At 39.7% G+C, this 15199-nt stretch overlaps 1 protein-coding gene across 3 annotated transcripts; it reads right to left on the bottom strand.

The window, feature by feature from the left end:
- Positions 1–1354: 1354 nt before the first annotated feature.
- On the bottom strand, positions 1355–14766 carry LOC112569901. Of its 3 annotated transcripts, none has more exons than XM_025247968.1 (5): positions 14378–14766; positions 9620–9736; positions 7650–7787; positions 6654–6736; positions 1355–3283 (listed from the first exon to the last, which is right to left on the bottom strand). In XM_025247968.1, exons 2-5 carry the CDS (start codon positions 9647–9649, stop codon positions 2707–2709), a joined length of 828 nt encoding a protein of 275 aa, XP_025103753.1. In that variant the 5' UTR covers positions 9650–9736; positions 14378–14766; the 3' UTR covers positions 1355–2706. The 3 variants fall into 3 exon arrangements, with proteins under 3 accessions (XP_025103753.1, XP_025103754.1, XP_025103755.1); XM_025247969.1 differs by lacking the exon at positions 14378–14766 and adding an exon at positions 11430–11880; XM_025247970.1 differs by lacking the exon at positions 14378–14766 and adding an exon at positions 11387–11403.
- Between the last annotated feature and the right edge of the window lie 433 nt (positions 14767–15199).

Genomic DNA, 15199 nt, shown 5'->3' with positions numbered 1-15199 from the left:
TGTGAAGCTTAACATCCAAAAGGACACAAAATTGAGCAAATCTGAGAGTAGACAAACAGTATAACAACCAATACACAGGAGTTATACTCAAAATTTCTTAATTATAAAAGCTAGATGTATTTAATAAAATCTTGATGGGAATACTATTTTACCACTTTCAAGTACAAGACATAACTTGCAGTCATTAAATAATTGAGTACTGTTGATCAGTTGAGATGTTCCTAAATGTATCAGACGTATATTGACCTTTATGTATATTTGTGTTTTATTCATCAACATATTCTTGATTAAAGTGTTCACATGCTGGTATTGAACGCGTGTCTTGCTTGGTGCTTAAGGCAGACATGAACCTAATAACTCTTACATTTTTGTTACCACGGGTCTCATGTAGAGCAAGATTACACATCTGACCAGCTTTAGGGTAACTGTACGTGTTTTCCTTTTAACAAAAATCGTCGTGAGAGTGATGCGGTGTCTTTTTGTTTACCTTGACAAAAACATTTTGTACAGCACAAGATCTTCTTTTACAAGATCTTGCTCATCAGCATCATCTGATACTGATAATAATAAACAAAAAATATAAATATCGTGTAAAATTGTCATGAAACTGATGTCAAGAACATAGAAATATCACATAATAAAATGTCCTTTAAGTGAAGTAGTACATAATATGCAACCATTCAGTTATCAGGAGATATAATCTTGAATATTTATGGCACAAATCTCTTTCAGGGTATGGTTAGACAGTTATTTTAACGAAGAGTTCTAGTGTTTGCATGCATAATAAGTGCAGTGGTCTTATTTATTTTTTAAAGGCGTGATGTCATTGTCGTGAACGAGTAAGTGAAACGGACAGAGGTGCAGTAATCGAGCCGATACCATGGGGCTGATTACATTCTTACATCCGCCACTCGCCCATATACGCGAATCGCTTACACTAAATTGTTAGCAAAGATAATACAATCTGACTCCGTGTTCTCCGAGTATGTCCCCAATCATCAACTCAAGGCGATGTAGTGTAATAAAGAAATTATTATTAAACAGAAAGATTAGTACAAGTTACAAATAATCAATATCTTCAAAGATTCTAACTATAGTTTGTCTTCTAGGGCTCCCGTTTACGATTCCGTATCTCCAGGGTTGTCCATGGGACATATTTTTCTATCCCATCCCATCCAATGGCAATTTATGTCTGTCCCATCCCATCCCATCCCATCACATGGGACGTTTCCCATGGTAATAACATTCCTATGGACAACACTGCGCATTGCACACATGTTAACAAAGTCATGGCATAATGAAACTGGAATAAAAAAGTATTTTTCCTGTGCTTAAAAAGTCTGACAAAGCAAATTTCAGAGTAAATTTATTTTACAATATCAAGTATCGACTACCATGGGAAATACAAATGTGTGCTGTCCCATCCCATCCCATCCCATGGGACGTTTCCCATGGGATTCCCATTCCTATGGACTACACTGCCTCAGCAGAGGATCTGATATCAGCCACCTTCATCAGCATCTTTTAGAACCTCTCCCATGGAGAGCCAAGTGCTGGACACTGACCTCGACCGTTGATAAACCAACCATGCTGACCATGATGGCAATGATATTTGTGATCTATGACCAATACTAGCTGCCTGAAGATATTATTAAACTAAATGTTCAAGATATTACAGACATGAAAATCAAATTATTATTAAAGTGTTGCTGATCTGAAGATTGCAGTAATACTGAAAAGTTGAGCAAGACGGCTCTTTTCCGTCGATGACAATAAACCTGATGAATATTACACCATGTGTGCTAATAAAGATACTGCCGATCTGAAATCAAATCACCACATTGACCTGAGCAATAATCATCTACAATTGGTCTGACAGTGATTAGTAAGGTATTATTGTACTGATTAGTGATATATCAGTAATTTGAATGCAAAATAGTATACATTGTTAAAACAAAATGATTTGCTGTTCTGACGACTTAAAGAAAATTCCATAAAAATATTGATTTAAATGATTAGTTCATTTCTTTGTAATAGTAACCCATAACCAAAGAGATTAAAATCCTTTTTGAGACACAGAAATAATGCAACCATTTTATGATTCTTTCACTTTGAGCTCCAAAAGCACATTAGCTGGAAGTGATTGCAATTGGGTGGAAGGAGAGAATGAGAATGAAGCATACTTTCCAGGTTCGATAAAAATCATCCAAACACTCTACAGTCAAGATGGACCGAGCAGCCTCTAACTGTCTAAAGCTGGCTGCGTGGTATGTGATGTATTAAGTTGGACTTTCTTCCCAAAATTACTGTTGGCTGGTGTGAATTTGAGGAGTTCCTGAAAATAAGTCACCAGTCTCAAGTAGCAAGTCATGTATTGAGACCAAACTTAGTGAAGTTGACATGAACTTGAGACAGGCAATTTAAAACTTATTTTCAAGACTTCACATGCAAACCAGACCTGTATTACTGCTCCTGAAGACACCAATGCTGATACTGCTGCTCCAGATTTGTTGGTGGGGGGGAGAGAATGAGAATGAAGCATACTTTCCAGGTTAGATAAAAGTCATCCAAGCACTCTACAGTGTTACTTCTAATAGCTGCTGTTAAGGATGCTTAAGGTTCCAGTACTGTTACCAATGTTAAAGGCCCCACTCCTGTTCTTGAAAGCTCCAATGCTGTTACTATGTAGTTTAGCAGCTGCTGCTACTACTGTTGCTCATACTGAGGACTAAAACTATTGTTGGTAGACTTCTGCACAACCTCTAAGATTTGCTGGTGGCATCGTATCATCTCTTCCTTGGCTTCTAGCAGATATTTCTGAAGAGCTCTCTCACTTCTTTCTGCCATGTTTCTCTCAGCTGTCACCCGCTGCTCTTCTGCCATTGTTTTTTCTGCTGCCAAAACTTTTGCCTGCATTTTGGCTTCCTCTGCTTCTTGTTGTGTAGACTTTAGTTGTCTTGTCAGGTTCTCCACCTCACTTTTTAGTGACTCTACCTTTTGGCTAGCTTCCTGATCTGCAGCTGCTTTATCTTCAATACACTTTGCTAGTTTATCCCTTAGACCCTGTGCTTCTTTCTCCATCACATGAAAACTTTTAAGCATAATGTTTTTGTCAACAGACAGAAGCTTGAAATGTTCTCCTTGTTCATCAACAAGCTTGGACAGTAGTTTGAAATTTTCAGCAACTTTATCGTTGATAAATTTTCTGATCTTTACAATACTTTTACTGTTCCTCTTTCGTTCTTTGGCTCCTGTTTTATTTTCACCTCTTATCATGTCCAAACTGTAAATACAAGGAAAATGTTTGAATTATTCAACAGATGAGTACCATAATTAGATACAAAGAATCAACAGTTTATAAAATCTAATCACTCTAACCAAAATACATATTTTTGTGAGCATGAAATAACAGCAACAACCAACAATAAAATCTTGGTGGTAATGTGAGAAAAGCATCTAACCTATGAATAACTACAAAGTGGAGGAAACTGCTTCTGTGATCTACATTATACACACACAAGGAAATTCCCCAAGGAAAGATAGGAACACTATCTTAACATTATTTCTTCATTTTTCACATCACGAACTTTTGATAAAAAAGTGAAATAATGATCTCTTGACTTTCATCCCTAAATTTTACATAATTTCTTGATAAAGCCGCTTGGTGACTGTGAAGCAGAATATAAACTATGTGATAAATATATTTTATCAGCATTCGAAGGTCTTCCCCACACCCAAAAAAAAACCAAAAAACACAACTAAAAGTTTTTACTCGGAACAGATGTTTGAGTGGCAGGACAGATGGGTAATGGCAAGTTACTTAATTTTTTCCTGAGCCTCATAAATCTGTGCTTGTGGAACAAACCTAACTGATCAAAAATTATGAAAGCTACTTCATCAAAGGCTGAAAAGACTCTTTTTGAGAGAAGTGAAAAGCTTAACTGAGATAGCTGACTTTTCCAAAGACAACTGTTAAACTTAAGAGGTATCTTGAATGTTCTCAGAGAAGTTTTAGGACACAAACATTGTGGGCATATGGCGGTAATTTCGTTGGCGCGGCCCCGTGTCATGACCCAGTTGCAAAGACGTGTTTGCCCAGCGCCGGCCGATTGCATTAGCAAGCAATAGAAGCGCGCCCCCGTCGCAGCACAAACACACAAATATACGCTTACACATAATACCTACACATACATAGAAAGTATATATATATATACACACGCCTACGACACACACTTACAAAACACATGGACTCATGTTAAAGCACATACACACAAAAGGGCGGACACTCAGACACACACACCTACGCACACAATCAGATATACACAGAAAACATATGCACGCTACTGAAAACATGAAGTTCAACTTCATACAGACAGCCAGAGAACTGTGACTGAAGACAGACTGAAGTCACAAACGTGTTACCAGAAGGTATAAAACGGAAGTAAGTTTACCTCAGAGGTAGCTGCCAAAAATGCCGGTTTATCAACTCTCAAACAATAGCAAACTTAAACCAGGTTTTTCATTCAGATTGTTCTTTATAATCAATGCTGATCAAATTGTAAAAACCAATTGTTTGTCTTTTTAAAATAGTCTTTATTCATGTATGGCGATATTAAACTTTTACGTTTCTAAAAAACTATTAAACGTTACGTTTCCCAAGAATGAACTAGTATCCCTATGTGAAAATAATAATAAGTTCCTGCACACTCACAAACACACTCCTACTCATACCTACACGACTTTGAGCACAGACTTGCCCAGAGGTACCTATCTATTTCTATATCTAATTGCGCCTTTTTCCTTTTTTTAAATGTGTGCAGGAATAACATTTAATAATTCAGAATAAAGCCGAACTTTTTTTTAATTTATGTATGCAAGCACGAGGGAGGTGCCCATCTCCTCTCCTTCGCTGCGTTATCTTCAGTTTTCTTTTTTGAAATCTGGTAAACACTCCGCCAGTTAGGTCGACTCGGGGAAAATACCTGGGTATCGAACAGCGCGCCTTTCAGTTGAGACGAAATCACTGTAATCACTCGGCAGTCCGCTCCCCACCTCCCCCCCGCGCCCGTAGTTTATAAACTCCGGATGATGTACAGGGAGAGTTTCTATTAAAATATTTGCTTTTGTTTGTAATAAGCTGCTGTAGTATTTACACTGCTCTGTTTGGTACACCCAAACACATCCATCCACACGCACACTTTAATATCATAAGGCAATCTGAGAAGGGTGAAACAGCAACAAAAATTGTCAGGTCATTAGGACTTAGTCGTTCGACTGTAGCTACGATTATCAAGATAAAGATCGCATCCTTGAACACGTGACAGGATCTGCTCCTATGAAAGTGACAGTGATAACAAAGCGAACTGTACTGCACAATATTTTACTGTACTTATGTTTATTGATAATTATGTAGGTTGCTGTTTTAGGATAGGTGTTTGGATAGGCTAAGTGTTTGCAGTACTGTACTGTTATTATGGTACAGTACTGTATGAACGTTTGATCCGACTTACGTCGAAATTCGGTTTACGACGCCGTGTTAAGAACGTATCAACGTTGTAAGTCGAGGACTACCTGTACTTATTTTACTTTGTCCATGACACTGTATTGGATGTAATTCAGCACAATAATAATAAATGCAAAGTTCATACAGTACATTCATAAGAAAGATGCTCTTAGCGCTTAAGAATGCAAACAAGACATGGGCAACATATGAGGGACAGAAGAACAAGCAAACAACACATAAATGATGGAAGGAGAATTAACAGAACTAATGGGGAATAGAAGACAAATATAAACAATGTAAAAAAAGGATCCAAGTAACAAGGACTGAGAGTATCGTTATTTTAATATTTTTATCAATTTAAAAACTTTCTAATGCTGACTGTAAAGTTTCAAGTGTTCATTGCAGCATTGAAAATCTAAAAACTTATCAAAAAATGCATTAAATGAAGGCGAAAAGACTAAAAACCCAGTGAATTTAAGAGATTTACAATGTGTAGGGCATGGTATAAAAGCAGGCAAAGCCCAAGCCTCCAGTTTTACTTCTTTTACCTTCCCTGATAAAGTTGCTGAGTGTGCTAGGGGGTCTTCAAGCCACAAGCCCTAGTGGAGATTGAACCAGTAACCATAGCGCACTACTATGCTACTAGACTTTCAAAAAGCTCTGGAGCCTCCACAGCAGAGTAATAAGACTTTTTTCAAGATCAGTCTTAACCCTAACCATGTTTGACCGTGTACTTGTGCCATGTGTGTATTTACTCTGCAGGTAAGTCTGTTATATGTGTTTGTGTATATTTGAACATAAGTTTATGTAAGAATAGGTCTGTGAGTTCTTTCTTATATTGGCGAAGTGCTCTGAACAAAATTGTTTTGAAAAATGGTATATAACGGTCATTGTTATTGCTGTTATTTTTAATGGTAGACATGAATAAAAGTGAATGAATTCTTGTGATTAGAACTATGTAATCTGTTTTATCATCAGGCAAATAATGCAAGTTCAATGACTGCTCCCATATGTTGCAGCCACAGTCATAAAGGAGAGAAACAAAAAAGGTATTGGAATCAGCTGTGCTTATATCATTTTGCCTCATCATCGACAACCTTCCAGCATGACTAGAAAATGGATAGAAAGCCAATTAAAAATAAATTCTTACGTGACAGGAGTATCAGGTTCATCAGCTCCTGAATTTTGTTCCAATCTTTTAATCTTGTTCATAAACCAGTCTTTGTCACTTTCCTGGGAAAAAACACTTGAATGAATCATAATCATCAGTGTTCCTAAAATAATCTTTAGGTGAATGACACAAATCCAAGACACAATTATTCTTTCAAAGCACTATTAAACTAGTTCTGTTTAGGCTTACACAGTTATATGGTCCATGTAAAGCTGATATACTCTAAAATGTACATGTATAACAAAAGAATAACCTCTATTTTTTAACCCCTTTTCTGGTTTGTTCTTCACTGCTGAGAATTCAGTCGGAGAAAGCTCTTAAGATTTACAGCAGTGATGCCCAACCTTTTTCGGCCTGCGGGCCATATCCATTTCGGACAGCCGTGTCGCGGGCCACTTCGCCGCAAAAATACAAAAGGAAAAAAAAAATAGAGCAGATACCATTTTTTATCAGAAACAAGTTGTACTTACCATTAATTATGTGGTAATTAGTGGGATATTTGAAGTTGTTTTCCCGAAACCAACCTCTGAATGTCCGGCTGCATCGTAGAGACACCAAGTCGGAGCACTGAATCGAAATGTTCGTCCATCGAAAAAAAGATTGAGAGACGCCCCTACGTAGGGATAAATACTTCTTCCTTTTTTTCGTTTTTTTAAGGTCTTTTTTTTATTACTAACATGTCGATTTCCTGCACTGTGGGCAGAAGTTTCGCGGGCCGGATGGCACCCCGTCGCGGGCCGGATATGGCCCGCGGGCCGTAGGTTGTGCATCCCTGATTTACAGCATCTATGCCTGAATCCATCAAACTCTGTGGTATGTAAACCTTTCACACTAAATGCTGTGTTATGTCTAGTGTTCTGCAAGAAGTTATAGTCCCTTTACCATCTTCAGAACTGGACTTAAAGTTCTGAATATTAACTCATTAAAGTGTATAGCTCTCTCTTTACAGTGATTTTAAGGTATAGTGGTACTTACACTGAGTGCATCTGTTTTATACATGAACCGAAGCTGAGGTTTCTCCGTGTCAACACTGTCTTGTCTCATTAGTGAAGCACGGTTAAATACACCATCCTCATCCTGCTTGCCACTCTCCGTTTCCTCTTCATTTACTGTCTACAGACAAAAATGACATACACTAGTAGGAATGTAGCGGGAGCGCTTGTTAGGTCAGCGGGTACTGCTGACAATGCTTGTTACCTCCACCCCGCATCCCCTTCCACCCCACGCGTGGTCGCACGAGACGGACAGCAACAGCGGGTGACGTAGACGCAAACTGTCCACCGGTGCACCGTCCAGTACAAATAGCGGGCGAGATGCAGCACTCGCACCTGTTTTCCCGGCGCTGGAACAGGTCCTGCTTGGTATGCCAGTAAAGTTTTGAGACTGAGATGGAGTGATGTCTGTATGGCGAGATGTATGCTGCATGCTCTTGGCGTTTTGCGAAGTGATCCTCTGTTAGTCTCGGCGAGCCGTAACAAAGAATGTGAATAAACCGGAAGCTAAGTCGTCTAATGCCTCGTTTTAGCAGTTAACTGGAAAAAATTCGTCTGCCAGTAGTCCAGGATATTAGTTCGTGGACTGAGCTAGCGAGAAGTACCTTTGTGCCGCAAGGCATCTGGTCCGCTGGAATAGAGGCTCGTGTCACTCAGCCTCTTCCCCTTGGAGCTAGGTGCTAGATTTTGATAGGCTAGGTAGGTAGGTTAGGATAGATACAGTAGATATATGTGTACATTATGTAAATAAATATGTCTTTGGACCTATTTACCTGTGTGAGAGTGTCAGTGCCAACGAATGCTAGTGTGTCGTACCTGTGTCCTCGTGGTGTAAATGAGTGAGTGAGATTTGCACTGTCCATGTAGTGGTGACACAGCAGCAGAGAGAAGACACGTGAAGATCCGTGGAACTGATGTACCAATAATGAGACACTTTAGTATGAGCAAGTAAAGCAGGTCTTTTGTGGACTACAAGGTCCGCTGAGTACGGGTACGTGGTGGATAGGTATTCACAAAAAAAAAAAAAAAAAACCCACAACGAGAGGTAAAGATTAGACGACGCACCCAACTAACGAAAGCTAGAATTTTTTTGTGGAAAATCCTCCTTTGTAACTTCCATTCTCTTCCCTGGAACAACGAAGAGGAACGGACTGATTTGGCGCTAAGTTTATGTGTTGGCCTTTAGCGAGGGTTAGTCCGACTACAAGGAATAAGAGAAGATAAAGTAAGAGGTAGTCATGTGACCTTTCATGTAGAATGAGGTGTTAGAGACCATGCTTACCTCAGAGCCAGCTTATGTTAGGGTGATGCCTATATATTTTTTTTCTCTTTTGCTGCTTGCCATTCCTTAACCCTATAGAAGGCTATATATATATAAAACAACTGCGCAGGGGTCAGGTATCCATTTAGCATTTGGGTCAAGTGGAGTAAGCATGCTGTACATCACAGGTATCGAATCTGCTAATATGTGTGTGTTGTTCAGTCCCTAACATCAGTACACTTCCCATTCAGTTATTTGCTTTCCTTTAAGTTTCATAGGAAACCACATCATTAATGAAGATTTTCTTCAAAAGCTATTAAAAAATTTTCTCAATTTTTAAGTTAAAAAAAGGTCAAGCATACAGTATCCATGAAATCGTCCTTAAATTAATACAACTTTAAACTATTAAAAAGAACTTTATAATAGAACAAAATTTCAATAACAAATCAAAAAATGTTAACACAAACACAGGCGGTCCTCGACTTACGACGTTGTTCCATTCCATTCGCAAAACCACGGAAGTCGAAACAAGACTTTATACAGTCAATGGGAGATGTAACCACGAAACATCGTAACCCGAGGACAGCCTGTAATTAGTTTTCTTCTGAAATAACGAGGAACTGATAGAATGTATTCACAGAAAGATTTTAATCTTATTAGAAACTGGAGAAATTCTTAACAGCAATACTTACTATAACATCACTCTGTGAAGCTGATGACATTTTTAATGTAGTTTATGTGCTCAGCAAAGCACACGATGACAGGAACTCTCTCTTTTTGTTTTTTTTGTTTTTGTTATGACATGTCACCTGTTATCAGTAATGGCAGTTTAAGTAGACAAATAATAATATTGATAATGAAGTTCATGTTATACTATCAACTATATTAACAAGTCTAGAATATAAGTCAACGGTGCATTATTGGGAGACAGAATGAGGTTTTCTCAGCCATGTCCCTTTCCAAAGAAGGATTATCTTGTCTGAAGAAATATGAAACATATTAATTAGTTCAACAGTTTAAAAAAGACCTTCTTGATCTTTCCCATTTAAAAAATCTGACTACTCAGTTATAAATAACACTTAATTGATTTATGCTAATTTCTTTGCACCCCATTACATGTATTATCTTTTCATCTCCATACAAACTATACAAGATATGAGTGGTTGGAATATTGCGAACTGCATATATTATAAACTACAAAATTAATGATTTACTTACGAAAAGGTGAATGAGTGCAGTTGTAAGTGAATGAGTGATGATGATATTACACACAAATGTAGGAATTCGTTTTATGATCAGCAAGAAATAAGTTGTCACAAAAAGTTTATGATATTAAAAAAAATCATTCAATTTAAAAGTCAAGATATGTTGATGAAAAATTCGGCATACCACTGGGAAATAAATATACTTCCAAAAAAATATAATTTAGAAATCAATTAATTGACACTATTAAGCACATTGCTTCAATTAAGAAGAAGAGTGAGCAATTATGTAATAAAGTTTTTTTTTTTTAAAAAGTTTCTTAAAAATAAAAAAGAAGCAAACTGAAATCTTAACTTCGGTCGCTTTCTCAACTAGCATGTGTAGTTGAAACACCTTTCAATAAGGAGCTATAACTTTTAGAATACTTATTATATAATAGTTTTAACCATTCGATTTTACTCAGCTACCCTGGGGCATGTTTGCCTAGCGAGCATTGTAAGTGTAGCGGGAGCGCTTGTTAGGTCAGCGGGTTCTGCTGACAGTGCTCGTTCCCTCCACCCCGCATACCCTTCCACCCTACGCTTGGTCGCGCGAGACGGACGGCAACAGCGGGTGACGTAGCATCCAAAATGTCCGGTACAAATAGCGGGCAAAAATCAGTGCTGGCACCTTTCTCCCGGACGGGGAACTGGTACTGCTTGGTATGACAGTGAAGCTTTGAGACTGAGTTAGTGAGAAGTACCACTCTGGTACCACTGTGCGGAAGGCATCTGGACCGCTGGAAATAGCGGCTCATGTCACGCAGTCTCTTTCCCCACCCCAGGGAGCTGAGCAAGTAAGAAGTACTATTGTGAATCAGAATCACAACGGTTCACAGTTCTCTCAAGAGCTTTTTCCCAGTCTTTATTATCTACTCTTCTTATGGGGAAAAATGATAAACCTTTGCGTCGACCTTTTCAGGGCATCCTGCAATCGCACAGTTATAGCCTGGCATCTGAAAATAATAACGACAGTAGCTCTGCGATACACTGCGAAAAGCGAAACCGGAAAAGGGGAATGACCAGCTTGGTCCAGCGCATGCGCGACACAAGAGATCTGTTACCACACATGAGTTGGCTGCCCAGGTTTTTAAACGTCTCTGGTTCTTTCTCCACCCCGGGGAGTTAGGTGTTAGGCTTTAATTAGGTAGGTTAGAATATATAAATAATAGTATGTGTACATTATGTAAATAAATCTATGTCCTTGAACCGATTTACCTGTGTGAGCGTGTCAGTGCCAACGAATGTTAGTGTGTCGTACCTGTGTCCTCGTCGCGTGAATGAGGTGAACGAGTATCACTAGAGAGAGAGAGATTTGTGTTGTCATGTAGTGGTGACACAGCAGCAGAGAGAAGACACGTGAAGATCCGTGGAACTGATGCACCGATAGAAGAGACACTTTAGTCTGAGCAAGTAAAGCAGGTCTTTTGTGGACTTCAAGGTCCGCTGAATGCGGGTGCGTGGTGGATAGGAATAAAAAAATAAAGAACACAACGCGAGGTAAAGATAAGACAACGCACCCGACTAACGAGAGCTAGAACTTTTAGTAGAAAATGCTCCTTGGGAACTTCCGTCCTCTTTCCTGGAACGCCACAGAGGAATGGACTGATTGGCGCTAAAGTAAGCTGCTGGCCTTTAGCGATGATTAGTTCCGGCTACAGTAAGAATAGGATCCCTGCCATCCAGCCAGGCATGTCGTAAGAGGCGATTAAGGAGCACAGCTCACATAGAAGTAAAGTTGTTGTGGTAGGACTAACAATCCCACCATGTAACAAAAGCCTGTTACAGAAACCAACGCCAGAGTATTCGTCACGGATGTCGAAGGTAATGTAACGCTCCACATCCTGCAAGAGCGGTGGCCATTTCATGGAACCCTTTCGGGTAGTGAGGCGAACAAGTGGGAGACATGTAGTGTGATCCTAAATAGACGAAAGTTGAGACAGGGCATTACCTCTGGGGGGTGATAATAACGCCTACGTCGAGATTATTCTCTACAGCAGCGCTCGACTTCGCAGGCAAGTGATCGTGTCGCATCCCTCCCCCGTCTGTTTTCCTCCCCCTCCTCTGTTCCCCCTTCCCGCGTGCAGCTGCGACAAGTGAAGGTACCTGGTCACACCAGTTCTTCGCCTTTGATGAAAGCTTTAAGATTTCATCTATATGTTCTACATACAAAGCAAAAATCAAAATATGTAAATACGTTGTAATTTTTTTTCTACAAGGATTCCACCTCTCATGGATTGATTTTTGTCGTCACATTTTTCTAATTATCTTTTATGTACATAAAGTGTTTGACTTTGTTATAAATAATTATTTCAAAAATAAGTTTTATCATGTGGTAAAAGACTATTAACTGTAACGCCTACTTATGTTTGGTGGTAGAAAATGTACTTTGTAAAATGTTTTTATTTGGAATTTTCGAAATATTTTATATTTTAAAAGGAATGGATTTAGGTTTACGTCTATTATCTCATACATACCAATGTGGATTTATTTGTCAATGTACGACAATATACGTGAACCAGATTCTGAAGTAAGATTATCGTATATTGGGTGTAATACTTCCCTCGCGTTCCTTCAAGTCTCTGATTTCTGCTACGGCTTTCTGTAGGTCATTGATTTTGCAATTCAGTTCATTCTGAACCTCCTGAAAAGTGGATTCTCCCTGAAATGGCGGTTGTTTTGGTTGTGACAACTCACGTTGAATCTTAATGACCTCAAGATTTACATTATGAGTGGCTTTGCTGTCTTTTTTTTCATCCCCACTCGTTGTATATCTGTATTTATGGTTTGGACACTCCTTGTCTATGTGTCCGAGTCTTCCACAGGTGTAACACTGGCGCGGTGGTGTCCATCGATCGGACATATAAGGATGATGACGATCGCAGGCAGATGTTTCCTCTTTCTGAGCTGCTTAAGGCGGTGTTTGTGACACACGTAACCACAACACTAAGTCTTTCCAGACTCCGCCGCATCTCACTATACGACAAAGCCAGCATCATAAACACCACAGTCCTGTCCAAACTATGGTACCTAACATCAGTACTACCAATACCAGCGCACTACATCACACAAATAGAAAGAGGTATCTTCCGATTTCTCTGGAACGATGGACACGAACCAGTTAAACGAAAGATCCTTTACCTGCACCCCCGACAAGGAGGATAGGCTTGCTGAACATCCCCTCCAAGACGGAAAGCCACACCTTGGCCCAGGTGACAGGACTATTGGGAAACTCAGGACTGGACGCACTTCGGCGTGAGGAGGAGGTTCAGCAACTACCCCTTCACCAACAACCAACAACAACCACCCACACAGCACCGACGACGTACCCCTCTTTCTACCAGTCTTGCCGCACAACCCTCAACAACATTTTCGCGGCAGATCCCAGTTTCACACTGAACTCTGACACGAAAACAGAAACCCTATATCAAACACTTGTAACCAAACGCACTATACCCCCAAGAGTACTCCAGGCCTTCTCAAGAATAAATCTTGCAAACACCTTAAAACAACTCAGCAACAAATACGTGGACCCAAGCACCTTAGACAAGTCCTTCAAAATATCACACGACATCCTCCCAATGGCATACACCCGATACTGCAGAGGTATAACCAAACAAAAGATGTGCGCCTTCTGCCTCAACGACAGCAATACAACAGAGCACATCCTTCTCCACTGCACACACATACAGCAAACACACAAGCAGCTGTCCACACTGATGAACAAGCTCGCAAACACGACCCTCACACTAGACTGCATACTCTTCAACACCCTCCCATCCACCCTATCAACAACATCTCAAACAGCAGCAACCATCGTCCTCACAGAATACAGACAGGCAATGTGGACATTGAGAAACAAGGTGATCCTCCACAGACACGTTGTAGCATCATCCCAGATAAAAGATGTCTTCAACTCGAAGATCAACACAAGATTGAAGAAAGACAAAGACACTTTGCCAGAAGATTGCTACCAGGAGTTTTGGGGTAGCATGATGTAAAGGACAGTGGCAAACCTTGTAAATATAAACATATTTCTCTTAACCATCACTTTTCTTTATGTTTACTACAATTTTTCTATAATTCATAATTACTTCATTTATATAGTTAATTTTCTTCCCTGTAAAGAGCGTGGCTAAATAGAAAAAAGCATTTTCTTTCTTATTTTACCTCTCGTAAATAAAGAATTGTAATTGTAAACCTATTTACCTGTGTGAGCGTCCCAGTGCCAACGAATGTTAGTGTGTCGTACCTGTGTCCTCGTCGTGTAAATGAGGTGAACGAGTATCACTAGCTCGAGAGAGATTTGCACTGTCCATGTAGTGGTGCCACAGCAGCAGAGAGAAGACACGTGAAGATCCGTGGAATTGATGCACCGGTAGAAGAGACACTTTAGTCTGAGCAATTAAAGCAGTCTTTTGTGGACTCCAAGGTCCGCTGAGTGCGGGTGCGTGGTGGATAGGAATAAAAAAATAAAGAACACAACGCGAGTTAAAGATAAGACGACGCACCTGACTAACGAGAGTTAGAACTTTTAGTGGAAAATTCTGCTTGGGAACTTCCGTCCTCTTCCCTGAAACGCCAAAGAGGAATGGACTGGTTTGGTGCTAAGGTAAGGTGTTGGCCTTTAGCGAGGGTTCGTCGGGCTACAGCAGGAATAGGGTCCCTGCCATCCACCCAGGCATGTCGGAAAAGGTGATTAAGGTGGACACCCCTCACCCAGAGGTAAAGTAGGTTGTGGCAGAGTAACAATCCCACCATGTAATAAAAGCCTGTTACAGAAACCAACACCAAGGTATTCGTCACGGATGGAGTAGGTAATGAAATACTCAGCTGTCACGACCGGCAGTCGGACTTTGCGCATTCTTTACGCAGAACGACAAGAGATCACTTCAGATTGAGACGTTCTGTTATTTATTATACACCAAAAAGAAAAATTCAAAAAAAAAACAAAAAAAAAAAAAAACCCCAAAAAAACCCCAAAAAACCCCCCACAAATTGATACAAGACTTTCAAACAAATCAATTTAAA

The sequence above is a fragment of the Pomacea canaliculata genome, linkage group LG8 (assembly GCF_003073045.1).
Source record: "Pomacea canaliculata isolate SZHN2017 linkage group LG8, ASM307304v1, whole genome shotgun sequence".
Classification (NCBI taxonomy): Eukaryota; Metazoa; Mollusca; class Gastropoda; order Architaenioglossa; family Ampullariidae; genus Pomacea; species Pomacea canaliculata.
Note: the sequence above shows the minus strand (reverse complement) of the source record. Positions and strands in the feature narration are given on the sequence as shown.

What these genes read in the sequence shown, in the direction of transcription:
- LOC112569901 (XM_025247968.1), bottom strand. Translation starts at nt 9,649, where the DNA reads ATGTCATCAGCTTCACAGAGTGATGTTATA. An exon ending in ATAAAACAGATGCACTCAGT is followed by an intron (nt 6,737 to 7,649) that starts GTAAGTACCACT and finishes GTTTTTTCCCAG; the next exon opens with GAAAGTGACAAAGACTGGTT. An exon ending in GAACCTGATACTCCTGTCAC is followed by an intron (nt 3,284 to 6,653) that starts GTAAGAATTTAT and finishes TTGTATTTACAG; the next exon opens with TTTGGACATGATAAGAGGTG.